Genomic DNA, 18,448 nt, shown 5'->3' with positions numbered 1-18,448 from the left:
GTCTGGCATGGAATTATTATAATTGATGAATGGTGAAATCGCAAATGTACCGGTACACAAGAGAATGTAGATGTCATACTGTACATGCATTTTACAACAAATGTCATTCTCGGGTCGAACCGGCCTATGACAGCTCTAAGGTCTGCAATGTGTATGGATCCATAGTCATCAAGTGGCTAACTTATCATCTCTCTCTTCCTCACCATCATTAACACGTAATACTTTGGCAAATTCCACATAGTCGAATTTACCTCCTCTAGTAAATGGACCGGAGAAAAGACGGTCGATCTGATATCAATATCTACGCATGCTCATTTCTTTTGTAGACCAATGACTCTCCATCTCCTAAGATGGCAAAAAACACCGATATTCTTGTAGAAGTGATGACGGACAGAATATTCATTGTAATCGCTCCATAGCGTGAGACGTCGAAGTGGGGGTTAAAGGAATATATGAGATATCATTGTGGGGAAAGAATCAAGTCGATGTAAAAATGATTGAGAAGAAACAAAACTCACTTCCCAATCTTCCATCCTATCTCCCATCTCTCCAAGCCATCTTCGCATCTCTTTAACATCCACAACACCTTTATCTCCCTCATCGAAACTAGCAAAAGCTTCCAAGAGTTCCGGCTCTGGATCAAGAGCTAATAAACGTTCTCCCATCATTGATAAGAATTGAGTAAAGTTTATACCTTCCTTGTTCTGACCAGAATTGGCATTTCCAGGTCGAGAAGATAGTAAGTTGTTGAGTAGTGTTGGAGTTGGTGTTTGACCTGGGGTCAGTACATCATTCAAATGTCTTTTCTCTCCGAGTTGCAAAGAATCTCAACATCTTCAGCTGTCCGTTCCACACAGCCACTTATTCCACCAAAGGTAAATCAGCTTTCAAGTCGTCGATTGAGGATGTGTAAGTCTTAACCTTAAGAGTGAGGGGATCTCGATAAGTATGAATTTTGACAGTGGAAGCGATAGGAGAGAAGCTTATGTTGGCGGAAGAGTAGGATGGAATGTTTCAGAGGGAGAGAGTTGAGAACAAACCTAGATTCGCCAACATGACCCTTAAATCTCCCTCCGTAACTCTCCCATCCCCATCTTGATCTATCATGTTGAAAGCTTCTTTGAACTGTTTCACTTGTTGAGGTGTGAACATTGTATATGCTCCTCCGGATGGTTCACGAGGGTGAGCAGTTTGATTTGGTTTCTTGGTTGAGGGAAACCCGACACCGAGGGAAGACGGTTTGGACGACTGCATGTTAGCTTAGGGTAAGCCATATCGAGCCATTGGGGGGCAGCTGGTCAACCTGACACTATCCCGTGTCCCACTGAAGGAAGATGAACGTACCATGATGTTATAGATCTAAGTCAGATGTGAATTTGATTGACAGCTGCACAGGCTGGATGTGAGGAAATCAACGGACGCGTCCCAAGCTCAGATGCCACGTGGCTCATTAGTATAAGTTTTGTGATGCATTAAGCTTCTATTAGTAATTCCTCCCGATCACCCCCCAGGCTTAAAATTTCGGTCGAAACTTTTTTCACATCGTCTTGTCATGACTCTGTGCATGACCATATCAATCTTTCCCAGGAAATAGAAGTCATCCGTCGCTCTGGCGTATCACACTTTCTACTGTATCTGTGAGTAAGATGGCCATCTCTCTGTTCACTGCCTCATCTTCTTCGTCGTCCAGTCTTCCTACCACGACGGCCGCTTTATGATGTCTACACTACTTATCTACATTGTCGGAATGTTCAATGTCGACAAGTTTACACCTCTGAGTCTCATAGTCCGAATTTTATCACTCTGATGTGTGTATGGAGTGGCTGACTGTCATCCAGCAAGCTGCAAAAAAGCGTCGAATCGTTATAATCTCCATACTCCCTCTTGGCGTCGATGAGGTGTGCCACTGTTTTGATAGTTGACCATAGCTCATATGTATCAGATGAACTTTTACAAATCTGCAGCTTCGGTCATTGATCATTTGGACAAACACCAAGGTTCTGTCAAAGGTTCTCTCGTCGCCGCAGGTCTTAAACTTTCGCCTCCAGAGACGAAAAGGGTCTTAGCTCGTATGTTTCCTCCTACGACATCATCCTATGCTAATGGACTGTAGTGGTCATAGAGACTCTCAAATGTGAGCCATCAAGTTTATGCATCATTAATCATACCCCGTGATCAGAATTAAAGAACCCAGAAGACATTGCTGATTTCAGACCGGCCTGTGCTCATCCAACTCCTTGACATCGTTCCTCTTCTTTCCCTGGAACGTATCACCTTTCCTAAAAAGACCCCACCTCGTACTCCCTCATCTAGATCTCTCATCCTCGTGTTGCTCCATGACCTACTCTTCTCAACAAAATCACGAATCGAGGCTTCTGACAAATGGCCACCGAAGGAAGCCATCCTCAAACACAAATCCCGTTTTCATTCCGAACTCGTGAAGCTTCAAATCCGCGAAGGAAAGCAGCGAAAAGAAGATCTCGCACGATCGTCACAAGGAGGTGAAGCTCGATATGTGAGATGGAACCCGAACATCGATCTCTCCCGTCCTGAGGACTGGTCCCTTGACGCCCTTTTCCGTCATTTGAAGGAGAAATATGGTTTTGAGAACGTCGAGGAGACTTGGCCGATACCCAGTGGAAAATTCTTCATGGACCCACACTTACCGGACTGTCTCCTCGTCTTCCCACCGGGCACCAACTGGTGGATAGAAGATGAGTGGTACGCCTCTGGAGCGGTTATATTACAGGACAAAGCATCGTGTTTCCCTGCAAAGGTGCTAATGCACGGATGGCGAGATGGCGAAGGTGAATGTCTTGACGCGACGTAAGTCATCTCTCTTACTCGCAAATTTGTCTGATAGGCAGCGCCGCTCCTGGCAACAAGACTTCGCATCTTGCGGCTTTGATGGGTAACCGCAGTACGATATGGGCGTTTGAGAGGTCCAAAGGGCGATTCATAACATTGGAGAAGATGTTGGCGAAAGCGGGTTGTAACAATGTGAAAGTGAGGAATAGTGATTTCTTGGAGTCGAATCCACGTGATGAGCAATTTGCCAAGGTGACCCGAATGTGAGTCAGTTGTCCACGAGAGAGAGACTCGATGGTCTATGCCCTCGTGCGGGACTTGCTGACTAGCCAGATTACTCGACCCGAGTTGTTCAGGCTCAGGTATCGTCAACCGTCTGGATTACTTGGTTGAAGCCGAGGTGGACGAGTCGGGTCAGGCGGAAAGACTGGATAAATTGGCCGCGTTTCAATTGCAAATGATTCTGCATGCCTTCCAATGCAAGTCATCTCTTAACGCGAGTCGTCCAAGTGGACTTATGTGCTGACCCTTAGTCCCTGCGGCGAGGAGGATCGTGTACTCGACTTGTTCGATACATGCTGAAGAGGACGAACAAGTTGCCCGCGCTGCGCTGCAAAGCTCTGATGCCCAAGCTGCCGGCTGGAAATTAGCCCCTCGCGCAGAAGTTCTTCCCGCTTGGTCGCGTAGAGGACGGGCTGAGGAATTAGGCGGGGAGGAGAGTAAGTGACCATCATGTCTTGGCGTTTATCCTGTGAAAGCGCCTCTACAGAAGTTTGACTGACTTGCAGCTCTCGCTGAGAGTGTTATTCGCTGTCTTCCCGACCAAGACAAGACCAACGGTTTCTTCGTCGCTTGTTTCGTCCGGAACTCGTCGCCCATCCTGAAGTCCTCCGCCAAACGGTCGGTCGAGGAGATGCAAGAGGAGGACGCTGCCTTTCAATCTGACCTCGAGCTTGAGGAAGGACTGAAGTCAAAGATCAAGACACAAGCTCAGCAGGAGAGAGCGAGGCGAAAGAAACAGAGCCAGAAAAAGCGACGTAAGACCGAATCTACGTCGGGATGACCGGGCCGATCTTTACCATCACGGTCATCAGGAAAGGCAAGATTGTCACGATCAGTTCATCAAGAGAAAGCGAGGATCTCTCTGTGTACAGTACAAAAAGACTAGATCCGGCCGGATTGATCCTACGCTTTCTGCCTCGCCTTGTCCTCATTTTCACCTTGTCTCAATGCGTCTAATCAAGAAGATGGTCACGTCATGGGAAGACACATGCATCCTTTCAGGTCCAAGCCTTCCCACTTCGGTCTTCGACACTCTATACATGCATCCTCTCATCTTTCTTAGCTCTGTGACGCGAACGACCCATTCAGCTACACTGACACATTCGGCTTGAAGGAGAACGAACGTGTGAGACGTCTAGAGATGCAGCGTCTTTTGTGCGCCGTTCGAAGCGTTTGAGCGGGGTGGAGCTCGGGGTCAAAGGACCGATCACGGTGATACAACTACGCTTTTGATGGTTGATGGGTCAAGTCATTGGATGAAAGCGTTCGACCTCCTTGACTCCGGCCTTCCCCGCTATCCCTCGTTGCCCCGAGCTGGTCGGACGCGGGGTTGTACAAGGGCGTGAGGAGAAGACTGCTTTCCATCTAGTGGAGCTTGAAAGGTTAGTGAGGGATATATAAACATATCCCGACGTTGGTTGTTCGTATCGGTGTCTGTTTGACAACTCGACTTTTTTTCATTTCGTAATCTACAATTATCGAAGGATCACTTGATTCGATCAACATCTATTCTGGAAGTAGTAAATATGGCTTGTGGTAATTGCAAAGTGAGTATCACATTTTTCCTGTTTCATCCTTCATGTTGGGGGCCCCGAGAAGTCATATCACCTCCCGCCACCGTCGTCCATGCGATGGGAAAGTGGTGAAAGAGGGATGATGCTGATGATAGCTATGTCAAGGTCCTCTGGCTTCCACCACGGCTGTTCCTAAATCTCCTGCGATGCAAAATTCCGCTTCAAGACAGGGTGCCCCTTTACCACAGCATGTTGAGTGTCATCCTAATGTGAGTGTTCATGACTTTGATATTTCCACACTTTCCCTCCATTCTCCTAGTCTCATATCTCTACCACTGCAACCCCTCGGCGGTGCTATCATCGGTGGCGTCTGAATGTAGAGAAAGATAAGTGAAGGTTGCGAGTTACACCGCTGACTCGCAGTGCATTCTCTTCGCCTGTCCTGGCTGCGTCGCTAGAGATCGTCCCACCTACTGCATCCTCAACCTATCCAATCATGTGTACGACTATCATTGTGCGATGTGTATGGCCGAGATCCCTATCGTTCCTGTCGTAACGCACATCATCGGAGCAGGTGTGGCCGTCCATGCACCTGCAATCTTCTAAGGATCGTTCACCTCCTCACATATCACCCTCCTATCTGTTTCCGTTCCACATGCAGCACAGCGCTGGTGCTGGTCTTTCTCCGTCAAGTATTCATCATCAACTATCAAATGAAATGAACGAGGGTCTACCGATGGGTTTATGGGACAGGGACGAAGATGAAAAATTTGGGTACGAAGTCCGGAATCATGTAGCAATCGTTGTACTAAAGTAGTGAATGTGTATAGGTAAAATCATGTGATGCATCTTTTCTCTCAAATCATATCTTTCATGGTGTTTCGTGCTATCATTTCTACTCCCTGCTCCAGGAACTCTAGGTAGATGCATTTCACTGGATGATGATCATCCAAGCCAGGACGAAGAAAAAAAGACAAATGGGGTAGACAGCAAGCATGAGACGTGATTCTGGCAATCGAGTTCCGTTGAAGAAGTTCATCGAGGCTACAGCATGAGTATCATTCAATGAAGGCGAAGAGTTACTCACCCCATACACTCCATCCCCAGCAAGCGAGGGATACAGGTATCCTGACAAAGAGATTGTGGACGAGGAAAGAGACGACGGAAGCTAATAAAACAGGGGCAAGAGCGTAGCCCAAGACGCACTGTTGTCAGCTTGTTCTACCATTGTCATCGGCGACACCGGATGCACTTTTCCTTCTCCGCACAGGGTTCATTACCCTGTGTAACAGGACAAGATCTATGGGCAAAAAGCAATGGATTGCAAGGACAAATGGAAAGGTAGAATGTCAAGGAACTCACGAGACTCTGGAAGAATGATCTAGATTGTCAGTAACGTTGATGATTTGCGTATACAAAAGAGAGACGTACACTTTCCCACCGAGTAATTTGGAATTGACGGTGACGACCACAGAACCAACGGTAATGAGTGAGATGACGAGTGAGAATACTTGCATAGATTGTGCTTTCGGGGCCTGGGCATTTAGCAAAGGCACATATGACCTCCTCAATATCATAGCCATCTCCTCTATCCTAGTCCGCTATTCGTACACGGAGCAACAACGGCCTGTAATCGTCCATTGGCATTGAGGCGAGATGGAAATTAACATTTGTGAGTGAGTGGAAAGTGAGGAATGATGAATGATATCAGCGGTGAGGAAACACCGAAACTCACGTCGAGAGATAAAATGATAGCCAACGATAAACATATCACTAAAGGTCCCCATAAATCCCAGTCCCTATAGATTGTTAGAGCTAAATCATCGAGACGAGGGGAGCTTACCGTAATAGTTGATTATTTCCAGCTCCTTTAGGCGGATAAAGAACCTGTAGGAGTTTTGCATAGATGGAATTTAGGTCTCGCATCTAACACATGAGTACATCCATTCAATCGCCAAAAATATCAATCATATCCGGTTACACAGCACCAGGTTCTCCTTCATCAAACAAGGAGATGAAGGGTGTTGAGCTATAAGCCACGAGGTGGAGATAGATAGGAAGCGGAGACTTCAAGGAATGATGGACATACGTTAGAAAACTCACAATGGTCTTACTGACAGGTTCATCGAGAGTCGCTTCTCCAGTATACCGAGTTTCTACTTTGACACCGCCCCATGAGCTCGTGTTGGGTCTAGCGGTGGAGCCTATCTTTCCTAATAATAGTGGAGATGGGGGAGGCTGAGGGACGGAGGATGAAGAGGAAGCGTTTGGGTTAGGTTGGGAGAAGGAAAGGGCGTCAAGGTCTTCATCGTCTGCTGGTCTGGATGGTCAGCAGGAGCTCACAAGAGAGATGTATTTGAACCAGGGTGTAACAGAGGCGGAAGGGACAAGACTCACATGAATTGGTTCGTTGAGTTTGACACGGGCTGGTAGGCCATGGCAATTATTGGGTGATCTGAGAACAACACCGACGACGAAGACTGGAATGCTTGAACAATGAATGCCACAGGTGTATTTGGGGGTATATATATGATCAGGACGCGTGGGGCCCCGCACTCTACAAAAATGAAGCCTGCGTAGCACAGTGGTAGAGCATTTCACTTGTACGTATAGTACGTGATGAAAAGGTCCGGTGTTCAAACCACCGCGGAGGCACTAACAATCGCATTGCACCTGCTCATCGTCATATCTCGTCTTTTACTTCAGCACTCTTTAGCACTGACCGCACACATCGCTACTATCATGGTATTAGCAGATCTTGGGGCTCGTCTTCACGGCGCTCTTTCACAACTCTCTCGGGCTCCAGTGGTAGATGATCAGGTTAGCCCTGGTCATTTTTGCCATTGCCGCTGTGCTCACGTTTCAGGTCCTCGATGCTCTTTTGAAAGAACTCACGGCGGCCCTTCTGGAATCTGATGTGAACGTCAAACTCGTAGCTTCGCTCCGTAATAAAGTGAAGACCAAAGTCAAGAAAAGTCTGGAAGAGAGTGCTGCTGCGGGGGGACGAGAAGTCAATCGAAAGAATGTGGTGCAGAAGGCGGTCTTTGATGAGCTGGTCGCTTTGGTCGACCCGGGTGTGGAACCTTACAAACCGATAAAGGGGAAGGCCAACGTCCTGATGGCTGTTGGTATTCAGGTCAGCGGCCTAGCTTAGCACATAGTTCGTCACTGATATGATAGGGAGCAGGGAAAACAACTACATGTACCAAGGTCAGTCTTTCGTTTCAAGGAAAATGATAGAAGCAATCTGACGTTGAGCTCGCCGTGCATTATCAAAGACGAGGCTTCAGGACATGTCTGGTCTGCGCGGATACATTCCGAGCTGGGGCATTTGATCAGTTGAAACAGTACGTAGCGTTACTTTATTGGACGAAGTTGAGGATGTAGGAATGCCACCAAGGCTAAAATCCCTTTCTACGGAAGTTACACGGAGACGGATCCCGTGGCCATCGCCTCGTTGGGAGTTGAAAAGTTTCGAAAAGGTGAGTCTTGAACTTTACTGAATGGATGGATAAAGCTGAGAGGGAAGAAAGGTTCGAGGTAATCATTGTGGATACTTCGGGAAGACATAAACAAGAAAGCGAGTTGTTTGAAGAGATGGTAGCTATAAGTAATGCTGTCAAACCTGTGAGTATAGCTGTCTACTCTGCACAAAACTCTCAGCTTTCTCCCCCTTGCGGTCCTTGCCAGGCTCTGTACATTGAGGCGTGTGAGAAATTGATGGAAGGACGGGGAAGAAATGAGAATTTTATGGACGGTTTGACAAATAGCTGACAAGTCAGGACATGACAATCATGGTTCTTGACGCTTCTATAGGTCAAGCGGCGGAAGGTCAAAGTCGAGCTTTCAAAGATAGCGCAGATTTCGGAGCTATAATCGTTACCAAACTTGATGGTCATGCTAAAGGTGGTGGAGCCATTTCAGCGTGAGTCATTTCTCACTTGATGTAATAGTTGAAATTCTTATAGACAGTGTGGCAGCGACCAAAACTCCTATCATCTTTCTGGGCACGGGAGAACATATGAATGATCTCGAACGTTTCGCACCACAACCTTTCGTCTCCAAATTGTTAGGTATGGGAGATATGCAGGGCCTTATGGAGCATATGTAAGTTGACGTTTCTCCCGTTTTCCCTGGAAACTTTATGACCATCACCCTTATCATGGAGTGATATTGGCAAGGAGGAGACATGAAAAGTAATGCAGAAGCTAAATCAACAGGCAGGATATGGCCAGAGCCAATCCGGAACGACAAAAAGAGATGGCTAAGAAACTCGAACAGGGCAAATTCTCCTTGCGCGATTGGCGAGAACAGTTGTCAAGTATCATGAATATGCGAGTTACTAAAGTTTTTTTTTGCCTCTAGTCAGCTGACTTACAGGGGATCATTGTCAAAGATCGCTTCGATGATACCTGGTTTACCAGCCGGTGTCATGGATGGTAGTGAAGAAGAAGCGACTATGAAGATGAAAAGGTTGATGTTCATTACGGATGCAATGAGACAGGATGAGTTGGATTCGGACGGATTGATATTTGTGAGTGACACATTCCCTTTTCCTTCTGAACCCCACCTAACATGATCGAATCCATCTCCATGATGAGTGTCCATCTTTCTTCTTTTCGAACGTGAATCTTATGAAATGCCATTTTTATATACAAGGGGTGGGGTGGAGCTGATAAAGTAGTTTTCGTTTGATAAAGCTGGTCATCCCGTAGGACTTAATCGTCGAGCTAGAAGAGTCGCAAGAGGGTCTGGTACTTCGCTCAGAGAGGTGGAAGAGTTGTTAGCGCAAGCTAGGATGATGGCTGGTATGGCACGTCAGGCTGGGGGACAGAATGGATGGTGTGTCGCTCTTATCTCTCATATCCATCTTTATCTACAGCTCTGTCCACTTTTCTCGTATCTCTTCCATGTTGTCATTACACCGCTCCTGCTGCTCTCGCAGTCATTGCCATTTGTATGTTCTGTATTTCCATCATGATGGGAAGCCTGTGTCAGGAGAAACTCCACTTACGACAGGATGTCAGCGATGCAGAAAATGCAGGCTGCAGCGGGAGGCAAACCATTAGGTCCTAATGGTCAACCCAGTCCCGCGCAGATTGAAGCTATGAGAGTAGGTATTCTCCCACACCATATCATATTTCTCACACTTCATCCCCTCCTCCCAAGTGTCCGCTTCCTCTACGTACATTGAACCATTCGCCCATCGCCTTTGCTCAACAAGTCAGCTCTTCCAGCTCCGTGGTGTTCCAAATGACTGGGGGATAGGGGAGCACGAAGATGACTGATAACCAGCGCGCCATGCCTCCTGAGATGATGCGAAAACTCCGGTCCATGGGTCCTCATGGAGCACAAAAGATGATGCAGGAAATGATGGGAGGTTCTGGTGCAGGTCCAGGTGCAGGACCGGGTGCCGGACCAGGTGCAATGGACTTTGGGTCCATGATGAGGGGTATGATGGGTGGAGGTGGTGGTGGAGGAGGGATGCCGGATATGGGCCAAATGCAACGTGCGTAGAGTCCACCACCTTTTAGTCTCTACTTGGTCTCCTCTGTCCATAGCCTCTGTTATACTACTATTTTTTTCTTCCCTTGAGTCGTGCTTTGAGATTAAGAGTGAGACTGATGAGCAGAAGCGATGCAAGCTATGGGTGGTGGAGGTGGTGGAATGCCAGGTAAGTATCTGTTCTGTAACGAGACCGTAGCTGATGGAGTAGATATGAGTCAACTTATGCGCATGATGGGAGGAGGAAGATGACCTTCTGGCCGTCCTCAACCACAGTCCCTTAGCTCGTTCACGATACTCGTACAGTTGAGAGCTTGATGTTCATGTCCTGGCAAAGTCGTGCTAGCATGCAGGTCAAGTACTGCAATGAGACATTCACAATGGATCTGAAACGCAGTAAAGAAAGAGTGACGTCGGTTCAAAACCACGGCATATGCATACATTCCCTACGTCCGTTTAACGGTCAATAGTGTTTGTCATTACCTCCCGTGGAAGCGATGCTCGTGCCAGAAGTCAAAAGTGTGTATACTGCAGAAGGTGTAAGAATACCAGCAGCAGTCGAAAAGTCGTATTCCGATCGGACGAGATCGTGAAATTGTCTATAACCGTCGACTATTGCGTTCTGACATTAGTCAGCTGGCCATCTCTTTTTCTCACAATACCACCCCATACCACCTTTTCTCCTGTTCATAGCGTTCCAACATGGATCGGCGATCCCTGACCAGCCACTTGTAGCGTGAAGAGGGGGTGAGCTGGAAGAGAAGAGAGGAGTGGGGCCGGGGGATTGGTAGAAGAGGAGAATGAACAAAGTCTCACCTGAGCAGGAGGCACCAGAACTCTGACTGTCTCCTCATCTCCAAGATACAACATCAAACGGGATTCCCATCTGTCTACTTCGCCCACACAGAGCTTTCGGAACTCATCATGCACCTCTTTAACCTTCTGTGGAGACGCGAAAGTCTGATCCGATAAGGTTGATGTGGAAGAACGAGAGGAAGAAAGGTATGAGGTACATCTATCGATGAAAGTTCGTAATGGTAATGTCGCACGTGCCGCGCAGAGAGATATGAGGTCTTCACAAGCTCGTTTCAACTCTCTGTCGACGTCCTGAGTTTGATATCAGCGTTCGTCGACTTCACCGCCATACTCAGAGAAGATCAACCAGATGTAGCAGGAGTGAATTCGGACTGAGAGAAATGGTCTCACGGTTTTAGCATCTGGGAGATGACTGGGTAATGTTGGTTTTCCATAACCAAGCATGATTGTAGCGTTCTCAAGGAGTGCCCGAAGGAAATCTGAAATCAGTATCATCCATCTTTTGGAAGTTCGAGGACAAAGACGGAGGGAGTGAGTGTTATAGAGTCAGGAACAGAGATGAAAGTTCGGTCTTACCCGTTATACCGGACCATTCCCTCTCCCTATCTCGTCGACTAAGCTCGAGACCCGCAGTCATCTCCTTAAGAATTAACAAGTGGCGTACGAGGAATAGCCTTCCATCTTCCATCTTGTCTTTTTTCGCTGATAGCAAGTCAGAGGCAGTAGTAAGAGATCTACGACAGATCGTGATTGCTTCTTGGGCAAGATCCTCAAATACGGCAGTCTTACCGTCAGCATCTGAAACGGTAGTAAACTGTCACTGTAGGAATCCCTCGTTTCTACATATCAAGTTAGAAGAGGGTAATGCGTCATGTCTGTAGTGAGGGATAGAGGGAACTCACATCGACGTATTGATACAAACAAGACAATACCCAGAGAGTTACTCGTAACGGAGGGTACCACTCATCCTGGGTCTCAGTGGGAGGCATAGCGAGAATAGCTGGTTCGTCGTCATCTTCGGCATCTAATGATACAGACAATTGACGTCGTATCAATTTATCATCTTTCCCTGATTATCAGCAACATTCCTTTTCATGAGTACTCCTCTCCACAGACAGAGGCGCACCTTTCAGTCTCTCGGGATAGTCCAAGTCTACTTCCTTAGGTGAGTAATATTGAACATCCGCTTGTATCAACGCCTGCGCTCTGAACACCAATCTAGTCTGAGCGTCTTGTAAGACCATCTTCAACAACACTTCTGTATGGAGTCTCGATAAGGGCGGTCTGGTTCTCTTTCTCTCGCTCTGCCTTCCAGAGATGGAGCCAGTGTAAGAGGTCTGTCGAAATGAACCTGGTCGAGCACGTGAGGCGGGACGGATCGAAAAGTAGTCTTCTTGATCTCCAGGAACAACGCCGCCGTAGAATGCGGGTGAGGAAGCGTATGATCTTGGGGTGTGAACTTCGGTGGCGTCCGGATCGTCATCGTCGGTAACGTCTTGCACCATAAGGGCTTGTAAGACAGTGCAGACACTGCAGAGAGTCTCCAAGGATGGCTCGTGAAGGATACGAGGGCGGATATAATCGTATAGGCAGTCGCATAGTCCCTCAAGAAATCCACTGATGAGATTAGCTTAGCTCAGACAATGGTGTCATGCAGCACGTACTATAATTGTGACTCGCCGGAGAGGAAGAATTGTTTGTAAAGATTAAACTCTTCCGTACACACTTGTTTGAGGTAACTGCATCCTGCACGTGTCTGCAAGTTAGGTCGATACTCAGAAACAAAAGCATGCCTACCAGATCAACGAGTTCTGACTTTGCGGGTTCCATACGTGTGATCTCTTCGTTGACCCGATGTCCGACCAAAGTATGACGAGTAGTCACCCACGCCGAATGACATTCCCCCAACAATGCCGCGAGCTCATCAGGATTGCTAGACACCCTATGTTCGAGCTCGGCGATCAGAGGGCGTAAGGATGTGGAAAGGGTCACAAATTTGGTATAGAGAAGGGCGTGTGTGGCGGTTTCTGAAAGTGACTACAAGAATTAGCGAGCGAGAACTTGAGCAGATTGATACGACTGACCGTGTCTGTAGTCCTTTTACCCACCTCGACCCCAAGGTTTCGAACTGCTGTGACAAAGTAAAGCTTGATCAGGGTCATGCTCCGTGTCATGCATTGTTGATATCTCAAAAGATAAACCTCGGCATCTTTGAAGTCACGCTGCACATTCAGCAGATGACCACATTCTTGCTGCGACTCACATGTTCTCCAAGGTACTCCAAACACTCGTCCAGTCGTTTGACCATCGGGAGAAAATCTTCACTGAGCACGAGAGCGTCACCGGGCTTGTTGAGCATTTTCTGGGCCGATTCGAGAAAAGTGAAGAAAGTCAGTCGATGAGCGAGATGAGAAGTGTGAGTGAGAAGATGAGTCTGGTGATGAGCAGTGATATATATATATGTATCTCTCCGTAGCCGAGCTCACCTGCTCTTCCAAGAGATCTTCACAAGCTCCTCGCAGAGACTCACTTCGCTCTTCAACATACTCGAGACATTTCAACATTTCTTCCACTTGTCCCTCACCGTCTCGTAAAAGCCGTATGAGATCATCACATTTCTCCCGTAGACCCACTATCTCAGCCAAATGATCTCGATAAAGACTGTCCTGTTCGTGTTCAGTGGAGAGAGTGAGGGCGGTAAAGTGCTCATGGAATTGTTGAGGGGTGGAAATAGCGTTCGGATGCAGAGTGTCTGGCGGGACAAGGACGGCACCACCTGGCAAGCGAGGAGAAGGAGCAGCGGAAGGTGCTATTGATGGATCAGGAGATTGGAGGATTGCTATTCTTGCTGAACGGGGAGCGGTTGGTGTGTCCGGAGCAGAGCCTGCTGGGGGCTGAGTGAACTGTGTGGTCAGTGACAAGGAGCTTGCTAGACGTATTATATGGCTCACTCTGGAAGGCAGAGGTCTCTGACCGATTTTGTCCTTGACTACATTGATGCTTTGCAGCTGCTTGTCGGTCAGAGGAGCCTTGGCTTCCCAGTCCTCGAGGGTGATGCCGCGCGAGTTAGGGGTATTACTGCGAGACTGCGTCGAAGAGGAAGCGACGGCATTCAGTGGAGCTCTCCTTATGGAGTAAGAGGGGCCGTCGTTGCGTGACATGACCGGTAGTTTGCCTTAGGCCCTCCTCAGCAGCTCGGCATGGCCAGAAAGATGGACACTTGACCAGGTTGTGAATGTTCAGCGTACGAACGAGTCGAGAGGTGGTACAGTGACCGCCACGTGGCACGTGGTTAAATGGGGGGAGCGCGGACTTGGGCGTCGCGCACGAGCCATGCTGCAACGCAACCCAACTCACGCTCAGGCCTCCCTTCCCTCTTCCTCTCCTCTCTTCATATTCGTCCTACTTTCTCTCTCTATACAAGCATCTCAAAAGGGTCGAGGAAACGACTCTTCTTACTCTCACTCTCTCCATCTTACGTGACGTGAAGGGTCCGAACGACTTTCCAGTCTTCCTTCCTGACTGCCTCATCAACCCTCTCTGTCAACCCCACCGCCCTCCAACTATCCTCGTCCTGCCAGCTCAGCGTCAACCTCGAGATGAGTTCCCGTATCTCACGAAGTCGTAAGCAGGCCAAGAAGGCTCTGCATATGACTATCATGGTCGTAGGTACGTCGAAACACTTCTCTCCTCAACTCACATTCCTCACGTCACGTACGCTTTGAATGAGAGGAATGTTACGCTCGGGCCTCGGAATGTCGAAGAAGAGTCGAAGAGAGTCAAAAGCGTCGGTCGAAAAGTGTACAGTCAAGCTGTATCTATGGTAGGGAGATTATAAGATTCTGCGAGTGTCTCAGTGTAAGGCACTGATCACCAGGCGCTTCCGGTACAGGACGTACCACTTTTGTGAACACACTCGTCGAACAACCCATCTTGACTCATCGCTCTCAGTCTCTTCTTACCGACCCGGAGAACCCACATTCACCACTGGATCCAAACCTAGTCCAGCAAGCCGCCCACCGGGCGCACGAAGACAACGGGATCCGCATCACGCCCCATAATGTGGAGCTGGAAGAAGATGGGACCAGGATTGCCTTGACCATTGTCGATACTCCTGGCTTTGGTGATGGCTTGGACAATGATCACTGGTGAGCAGAGACCGTTCTCCTGTGACATGCAGAGCTCATCGTCAGCTTTTCTGAAATCTCATCCTACCTCGAGAGGCAATACGATGACATCCTCGCTGAAGAATCGCGGATCAAACGTAACCCAAGATTCAGGGACAATCGTGTACACGCTTTGTTGTACTTTATCGCACCCACCGGACACTCGTGAGTCGTTCATGAACCCATCGATCTTTTGCTGATGAAAGGCTGCGCGAGTTGGACATTGAACTTATGCGTCGTTTGTCTCCCCGGGTCAATGTGATACCTGTTGTTGGCAAGGCAGATTCTCTCACTCCCACTGAGTTGAGGAAATTCAAGAAGAGAGTCAGTACTCAAAACATCAATGAATGTTTGACCTAACGGGTAGATCATGGAGGATATCGATTACTACGGTATCCCAGTTTACAACTTCCCTTACGATCTGGAAGAAGATGACGAGGATACTATCGCCGACAACTCTGAGCTCCGAGCATTGATGCCGTTTGCCATTGTGGGATCTGAAGAAGAAATTATCATCAACGGCGAGCCAATCCGAGGCAGGCGATACCCTTGGGGTGTTGTAGAAGTGGATAATCCTCAACACTCTGATTTCTCTCGTCTTCGAAGCGCTCTTCTCCAGTCAGTCATCTCATCGGTTCCCTGGTTTCACTCAAATTATACTCCAACCATAAAATATGAAAGAGCATCGTTGACGAGTAGATCACATTTGACAGACTTGAAGGAAATCACCCACGACTTCCTGTACGAGAACTACCGTACCGAGAAACTTTCTCGATCAGTCACCAACGGCGATCCGTGAGTGCTGACTGACGGATCATCTATAGCTCAGCTGACCGTCAGCGACTCGTCCATGCTTCCAGAAGACATGGCCAACCAGTCTGTGAGACTCAAGGAGGAACAGCTCCGTCGCGAAGAAGAGAAATTGCGCGAGATCGAACTCAAGGTCCAGAGGGAGATCCAGCTCAAGCGACAAGAGTTGTTGGCTAAGGAAGACAGTCTCAAGGTCCTGGAAGCGCGGCTGGGTGCGTTTCATATCTACCTTGATTCTCTTTTTTTCCCTTATGTCATTGAACCAACCTCGCGCTCATTCATCGCGTCAGAATCTGTGCCTCGGGCATTTCCAGAATGAGTAAAGAAGCATTCCACTGACTTATAGCCGCTCAATCTCCCAATACTTCGAGAGACGGTCTCATGTGACCTGCTCGTATATACGAGTCGTAGTTGAAACAAAACCTTTTTTCATGTCCATAATGCCCTAATAAATGCCTTGACGATTGAAACCTTTTTTGCCTTCTCTTCTTTCTCTCTTCCTAAATTCCTAGGTACCATCCTTATTCACGTCCTCCTTCCGTGTCATGACACGGGTTCAATCCTATTTCATACTCGGTACTCAGTCTTTCGTGTTCATCGATATCCCTATTCTGTGCACAGTAACTTGCTATACCAGATGCATGGACGTGATCTCTCTCTGTGACGTTCAACGTTCTGTCACCAAGCTGCATGCTGCATACCAGTACCATTGCAACAATGACATGGAAGAACACCATTACATTACAATACTACAAATATGTACATTTTGACCAGTCAATTTTATTTATACACAAATTTTCATATTCCTTGTCCAAAATTTCGAATCCAGCATATCACATATCGTACATATCCATCTAAACATCGTCATTGAAACAAAAAATTGGTTTTGTATACTATCCGCCCGGAGGAATGAATCTCGTTTCCTGTACAACTCCTCACACATCATCTTCCCGCTTTCCATGCCCACAAGAATGTTTACTCGTGTAGACCTTTATCAATTTCGAATTCGAAGTTTTGTAGCTGGGACTTCCCGTCCCATAAGGATTTAAATTAGAACTGGTTTGACGGCACAAAAACGTGATACAATAAGTTGAGTGTTCATGATAGTGATTAGAAATGCCCATGTTCACGGAGCATACGTTCGCCCATCTATCAACATCAGCCCTTACTCTTGAATTTTCAAGCGACTCTATACGCCCCAGCATGCCAATTCTGCCACTGGTGCTGTGCGCAGAAAAGGGTGTTTCGATGAAACCGTTGGAAGAAGTTCATGTGACTCTTCACAAAGTGGGGAATGACGCTAGTCACCATGCCTCGTGTTGACATTCCATCCACTCGTTCATGATGAGGAAAACCACTCACAGGGCTCACACCTCGCTTTCGACCATCAGACAACCTTCTCGCTTTATCCGGACCGAGCGTAGTCGCTCGTCGTAAGTCTTGATTGAGCACCTTGGGTTCGGATACAGGGATGGTGTGTGTTTGGACCGTCGGTGGGGCTGATGGAGGGGGGATGTTTGATGTTTGAGGGGTGGGAACGAGTGGGGGTTCGGCTGGGAGGTTGGTCGGTTGAACAGGTGGGGAGAGAAATGCGGGCTGGTCGTTAGTGAATTGGTCAGATTGGACAGTGTGATTCTTTTCCCAAAAACAATGAACATGCACTCGAAGGATGCTCGTGGGGTGGGAAGGAGGGTTGAATGAAGCGAGGAACAGTTGGTTGAGTGAATTTAATGGGATGATGAAGATATCATAATGGTTCATGAGTGAAGACATTACGGAGGAGAGATAGGAGTATTGAACATACCCTCGAAAACCCTCCAATGCTGAGTCGTCTCAAAACTCCCTGTCCTCTGGCGGCATTATCAGCCAGAACTCCTTGTCCACCTTGACAACCTCCCAAACCCAAACCCAGACCCGAACCATCGACAGGACTCTTGGGAGGACTTCCTTTCAACCCTCCGAACCCTCCCAACATGGTGCCAATCCCAGCATTGTTCGGGACACTCATGCTGACTGCTCGTCTCCAGGAAGACCGCATATGTCGCATATCGGCAAATTCGAAGGAATCATGTTCGTCGTGACTTTCTTCTTGATCGTCCAACGCGTTCTCTGGGAGAGGTACTTGAGGGAAAGGATAAGAAAGGAGTGGTTTAGGTGGAGAAGATTTGAAAGAGAGAGAACGGAGGATTGTAGAATGAGAGAAAGGGGCTGAGAAAGGGGTTTGAGGGGATAGAGAGATGGAAGATGTTGGGGTCGCGTTATGATGGTTAGGATGAGAGGGAGGAGTGGTGTTGATTGGGATAGGAGATGACATGATGATTGCTCGTCTTACTTGGTTTCGGTCTTTGCTTTGTATGTTAGGTGTCGGGTGTGTGATCGAGGATGATACAGTAGTATGTGAGCGTTGTGAATTGTGAGGAAAGAGAGAGATGTTACTTTGTACCAGTGACTAGTCGCGTGACGTGAGAGGGGGGTTGGAGCGACAGATTATCAAAGGAACCGTGAAAGAGTGCGTAGTTGAGGGGTATAGATGAAGAGAGAAAGAGA

General features: G+C 47.8%; 8 protein-coding genes across 8 annotated transcripts; 4 read left to right on the top strand and 4 right to left on the bottom strand.

Annotated features, from left to right (window-relative positions):
• Positions 1 to 168: 168 nt before the first annotated feature.
• On the bottom strand, positions 169 to 1,254 carry TREMEDRAFT_33743 (uncharacterized protein; the record flags this gene model as incomplete). Its single annotated transcript, XM_007006625.1, has 3 exons — positions 169 to 288; positions 519 to 775; positions 1,041 to 1,254. 3 exons carry the CDS (start codon positions 1,252 to 1,254, stop codon positions 169 to 171), a joined length of 591 nt encoding a protein of 196 aa, XP_007006687.1.
• A 309-nt stretch (positions 1,255 to 1,563) lies between these two features.
• Positions 1,564 to 3,871, top strand: TREMEDRAFT_72198 (uncharacterized protein; the record flags this gene model as incomplete). Its single annotated transcript, XM_007006855.1, has 9 exons — positions 1,564 to 1,637; positions 1,839 to 1,898; positions 1,943 to 2,069; positions 2,114 to 2,134; positions 2,214 to 2,826; positions 2,868 to 3,071; positions 3,142 to 3,287; positions 3,342 to 3,527; positions 3,597 to 3,871. Exons 3-9 carry the CDS (start codon positions 1,943 to 1,945, stop codon positions 3,869 to 3,871), a joined length of 1,572 nt encoding a protein of 523 aa, XP_007006917.1. The 5' UTR covers positions 1,564 to 1,637; positions 1,839 to 1,898.
• A 379-nt stretch (positions 3,872 to 4,250) lies between these two features.
• On the top strand, positions 4,251 to 5,463 carry TREMEDRAFT_74529 (uncharacterized protein). The gene is made up of 3 exons (XM_007006854.1): positions 4,251 to 4,637; positions 4,760 to 4,873; positions 5,028 to 5,463. Exons 1-3 carry the CDS (start codon positions 4,617 to 4,619, stop codon positions 5,208 to 5,210), a joined length of 318 nt encoding a protein of 105 aa, XP_007006916.1. The 5' UTR covers positions 4,251 to 4,616; the 3' UTR covers positions 5,211 to 5,463.
• Positions 5,464 to 5,535: 72 nt separating this feature from the next.
• Positions 5,536 to 6,776, bottom strand: TREMEDRAFT_33675 (uncharacterized protein; the record flags this gene model as incomplete). The annotated part of the gene is made up of 7 exons (XM_007006608.1): positions 5,536 to 5,648; positions 5,692 to 5,809; positions 5,967 to 5,985; positions 6,036 to 6,139; positions 6,340 to 6,403; positions 6,448 to 6,530; positions 6,708 to 6,776. Coding segments are annotated over 7 exons (570 nt in total), but the record flags the coding sequence as incomplete, so codon positions are not given.
• Positions 6,777 to 7,346: 570 nt separating this feature from the next.
• TREMEDRAFT_72197 (uncharacterized protein) lies at positions 7,347 to 10,560 on the top strand (the record flags this gene model as incomplete). The annotated part of the gene is made up of 15 exons (XM_007006853.1): positions 7,347 to 7,424; positions 7,471 to 7,740; positions 7,785 to 7,814; positions 7,863 to 7,951; positions 7,992 to 8,086; positions 8,134 to 8,231; positions 8,387 to 8,529; positions 8,577 to 8,711; positions 8,825 to 8,938; positions 8,985 to 9,138; positions 9,289 to 9,446; positions 9,624 to 9,717; positions 9,900 to 10,113; positions 10,237 to 10,278; positions 10,321 to 10,560. The coding sequence occupies 15 exons, from the start codon at positions 7,347 to 7,349 to the stop codon at positions 10,359 to 10,361; spliced, it is 1,755 nt and encodes a 584-aa protein (XP_007006915.1). The 3' UTR covers positions 10,362 to 10,560.
• On the bottom strand, positions 10,525 to 14,143 carry TREMEDRAFT_72196 (uncharacterized protein). Its single transcript, XM_007006852.1, has 12 exons — positions 13,877 to 14,143; positions 13,412 to 13,828; positions 13,189 to 13,359; positions 13,010 to 13,147; positions 12,723 to 12,962; positions 12,590 to 12,681; positions 12,052 to 12,542; positions 11,828 to 11,994; positions 11,502 to 11,709; positions 11,316 to 11,404; positions 10,926 to 11,216; positions 10,525 to 10,731 (listed from the first exon to the last, which is right to left on the bottom strand). The coding sequence occupies exons 1-12, from the start codon at positions 14,084 to 14,086 to the stop codon at positions 10,573 to 10,575; spliced, it is 2,673 nt and encodes an 890-aa protein (XP_007006914.1). The 5' UTR covers positions 14,087 to 14,143; the 3' UTR covers positions 10,525 to 10,572.
• Positions 14,144 to 14,328: 185 nt separating this feature from the next.
• TREMEDRAFT_45268 (uncharacterized protein) lies at positions 14,329 to 16,559 on the top strand. Its single transcript, XM_007006675.1, has 8 exons — positions 14,329 to 14,594; positions 14,803 to 15,073; positions 15,119 to 15,256; positions 15,298 to 15,415; positions 15,459 to 15,709; positions 15,791 to 15,886; positions 15,932 to 16,113; positions 16,248 to 16,559. The coding sequence occupies exons 1-8, from the start codon at positions 14,525 to 14,527 to the stop codon at positions 16,286 to 16,288; spliced, it is 1,167 nt and encodes a 388-aa protein (XP_007006737.1). The 5' UTR covers positions 14,329 to 14,524; the 3' UTR covers positions 16,289 to 16,559.
• A 452-nt stretch (positions 16,560 to 17,011) lies between these two features.
• TREMEDRAFT_64510 (uncharacterized protein) lies at positions 17,012 to 18,215 on the bottom strand (the record flags this gene model as incomplete). Its single annotated transcript, XM_007006764.1, has 3 exons — positions 17,012 to 17,050; positions 17,264 to 17,497; positions 17,706 to 18,215. The coding sequence occupies 3 exons, from the start codon at positions 18,213 to 18,215 to the stop codon at positions 17,012 to 17,014; spliced, it is 783 nt and encodes a 260-aa protein (XP_007006826.1).
• Between the last annotated feature and the right edge of the window lie 233 nt (positions 18,216 to 18,448).

Source organism: Tremella mesenterica (assembly GCF_000271645.1).
Source record: "Tremella mesenterica DSM 1558 unplaced genomic scaffold TREMEscaffold_11, whole genome shotgun sequence".
In the NCBI taxonomy this organism is placed as follows: domain Eukaryota; kingdom Fungi; phylum Basidiomycota; class Tremellomycetes; order Tremellales; family Tremellaceae; genus Tremella; species Tremella mesenterica.
The sequence above is the reverse complement of the archived record's forward strand: the minus strand, read 5'-3'. Positions and strand labels throughout refer to the sequence as shown.

What these genes read in the sequence shown, in the direction of transcription:
- TREMEDRAFT_74529 (XM_007006854.1), top strand. Translation starts at nt 4,617, where the DNA reads ATGGCTTGTGGTAATTGCAAA. An exon ending in TGGCTTGTGGTAATTGCAAA is followed by an intron (nt 4,638 to 4,759) that starts GTGAGTATCACA and finishes TGCTGATGATAG; the next exon opens with CTATGTCAAGGTCCTCTGGC. An exon ending in ATGTTGAGTGTCATCCTAAT is followed by an intron (nt 4,874 to 5,027) that starts GTGAGTGTTCAT and finishes GCTGACTCGCAG; the next exon opens with TGCATTCTCTTCGCCTGTCC.
- TREMEDRAFT_72196 (XM_007006852.1), bottom strand. Translation starts at nt 14,086, where the DNA reads ATGTCACGCAACGACGGCCCCTCTTACTCCATAAGGAGAGCTCCACTG. An exon ending in GTTTGTATCAATACGTCGAT is followed by an intron (nt 11,710 to 11,827) that starts GTGAGTTCCCTC and finishes GCTGACGGTAAG; the next exon opens with ACTGCCGTATTTGAGGATCT. An exon ending in TTCTGGTGCCTCCTGCTCAG is followed by an intron (nt 10,732 to 10,925) that starts GTGAGACTTTGT and finishes GACTAATGTCAG; the next exon opens with AACGCAATAGTCGACGGTTA.
- TREMEDRAFT_45268 (XM_007006675.1), top strand. Translation starts at nt 14,525, where the DNA reads ATGAGTTCCCGTATCTCACGAAGTCGTAAGCAGGCCAAGAAGGCTCTG. An exon ending in ATCGCACCCACCGGACACTC is followed by an intron (nt 15,257 to 15,297) that starts GTGAGTCGTTCA and finishes TGCTGATGAAAG; the next exon opens with GCTGCGCGAGTTGGACATTG. An exon ending in TCAGTCACCAACGGCGATCC is followed by an intron (nt 15,887 to 15,931) that starts GTGAGTGCTGAC and finishes GCTGACCGTCAG; the next exon opens with CGACTCGTCCATGCTTCCAG.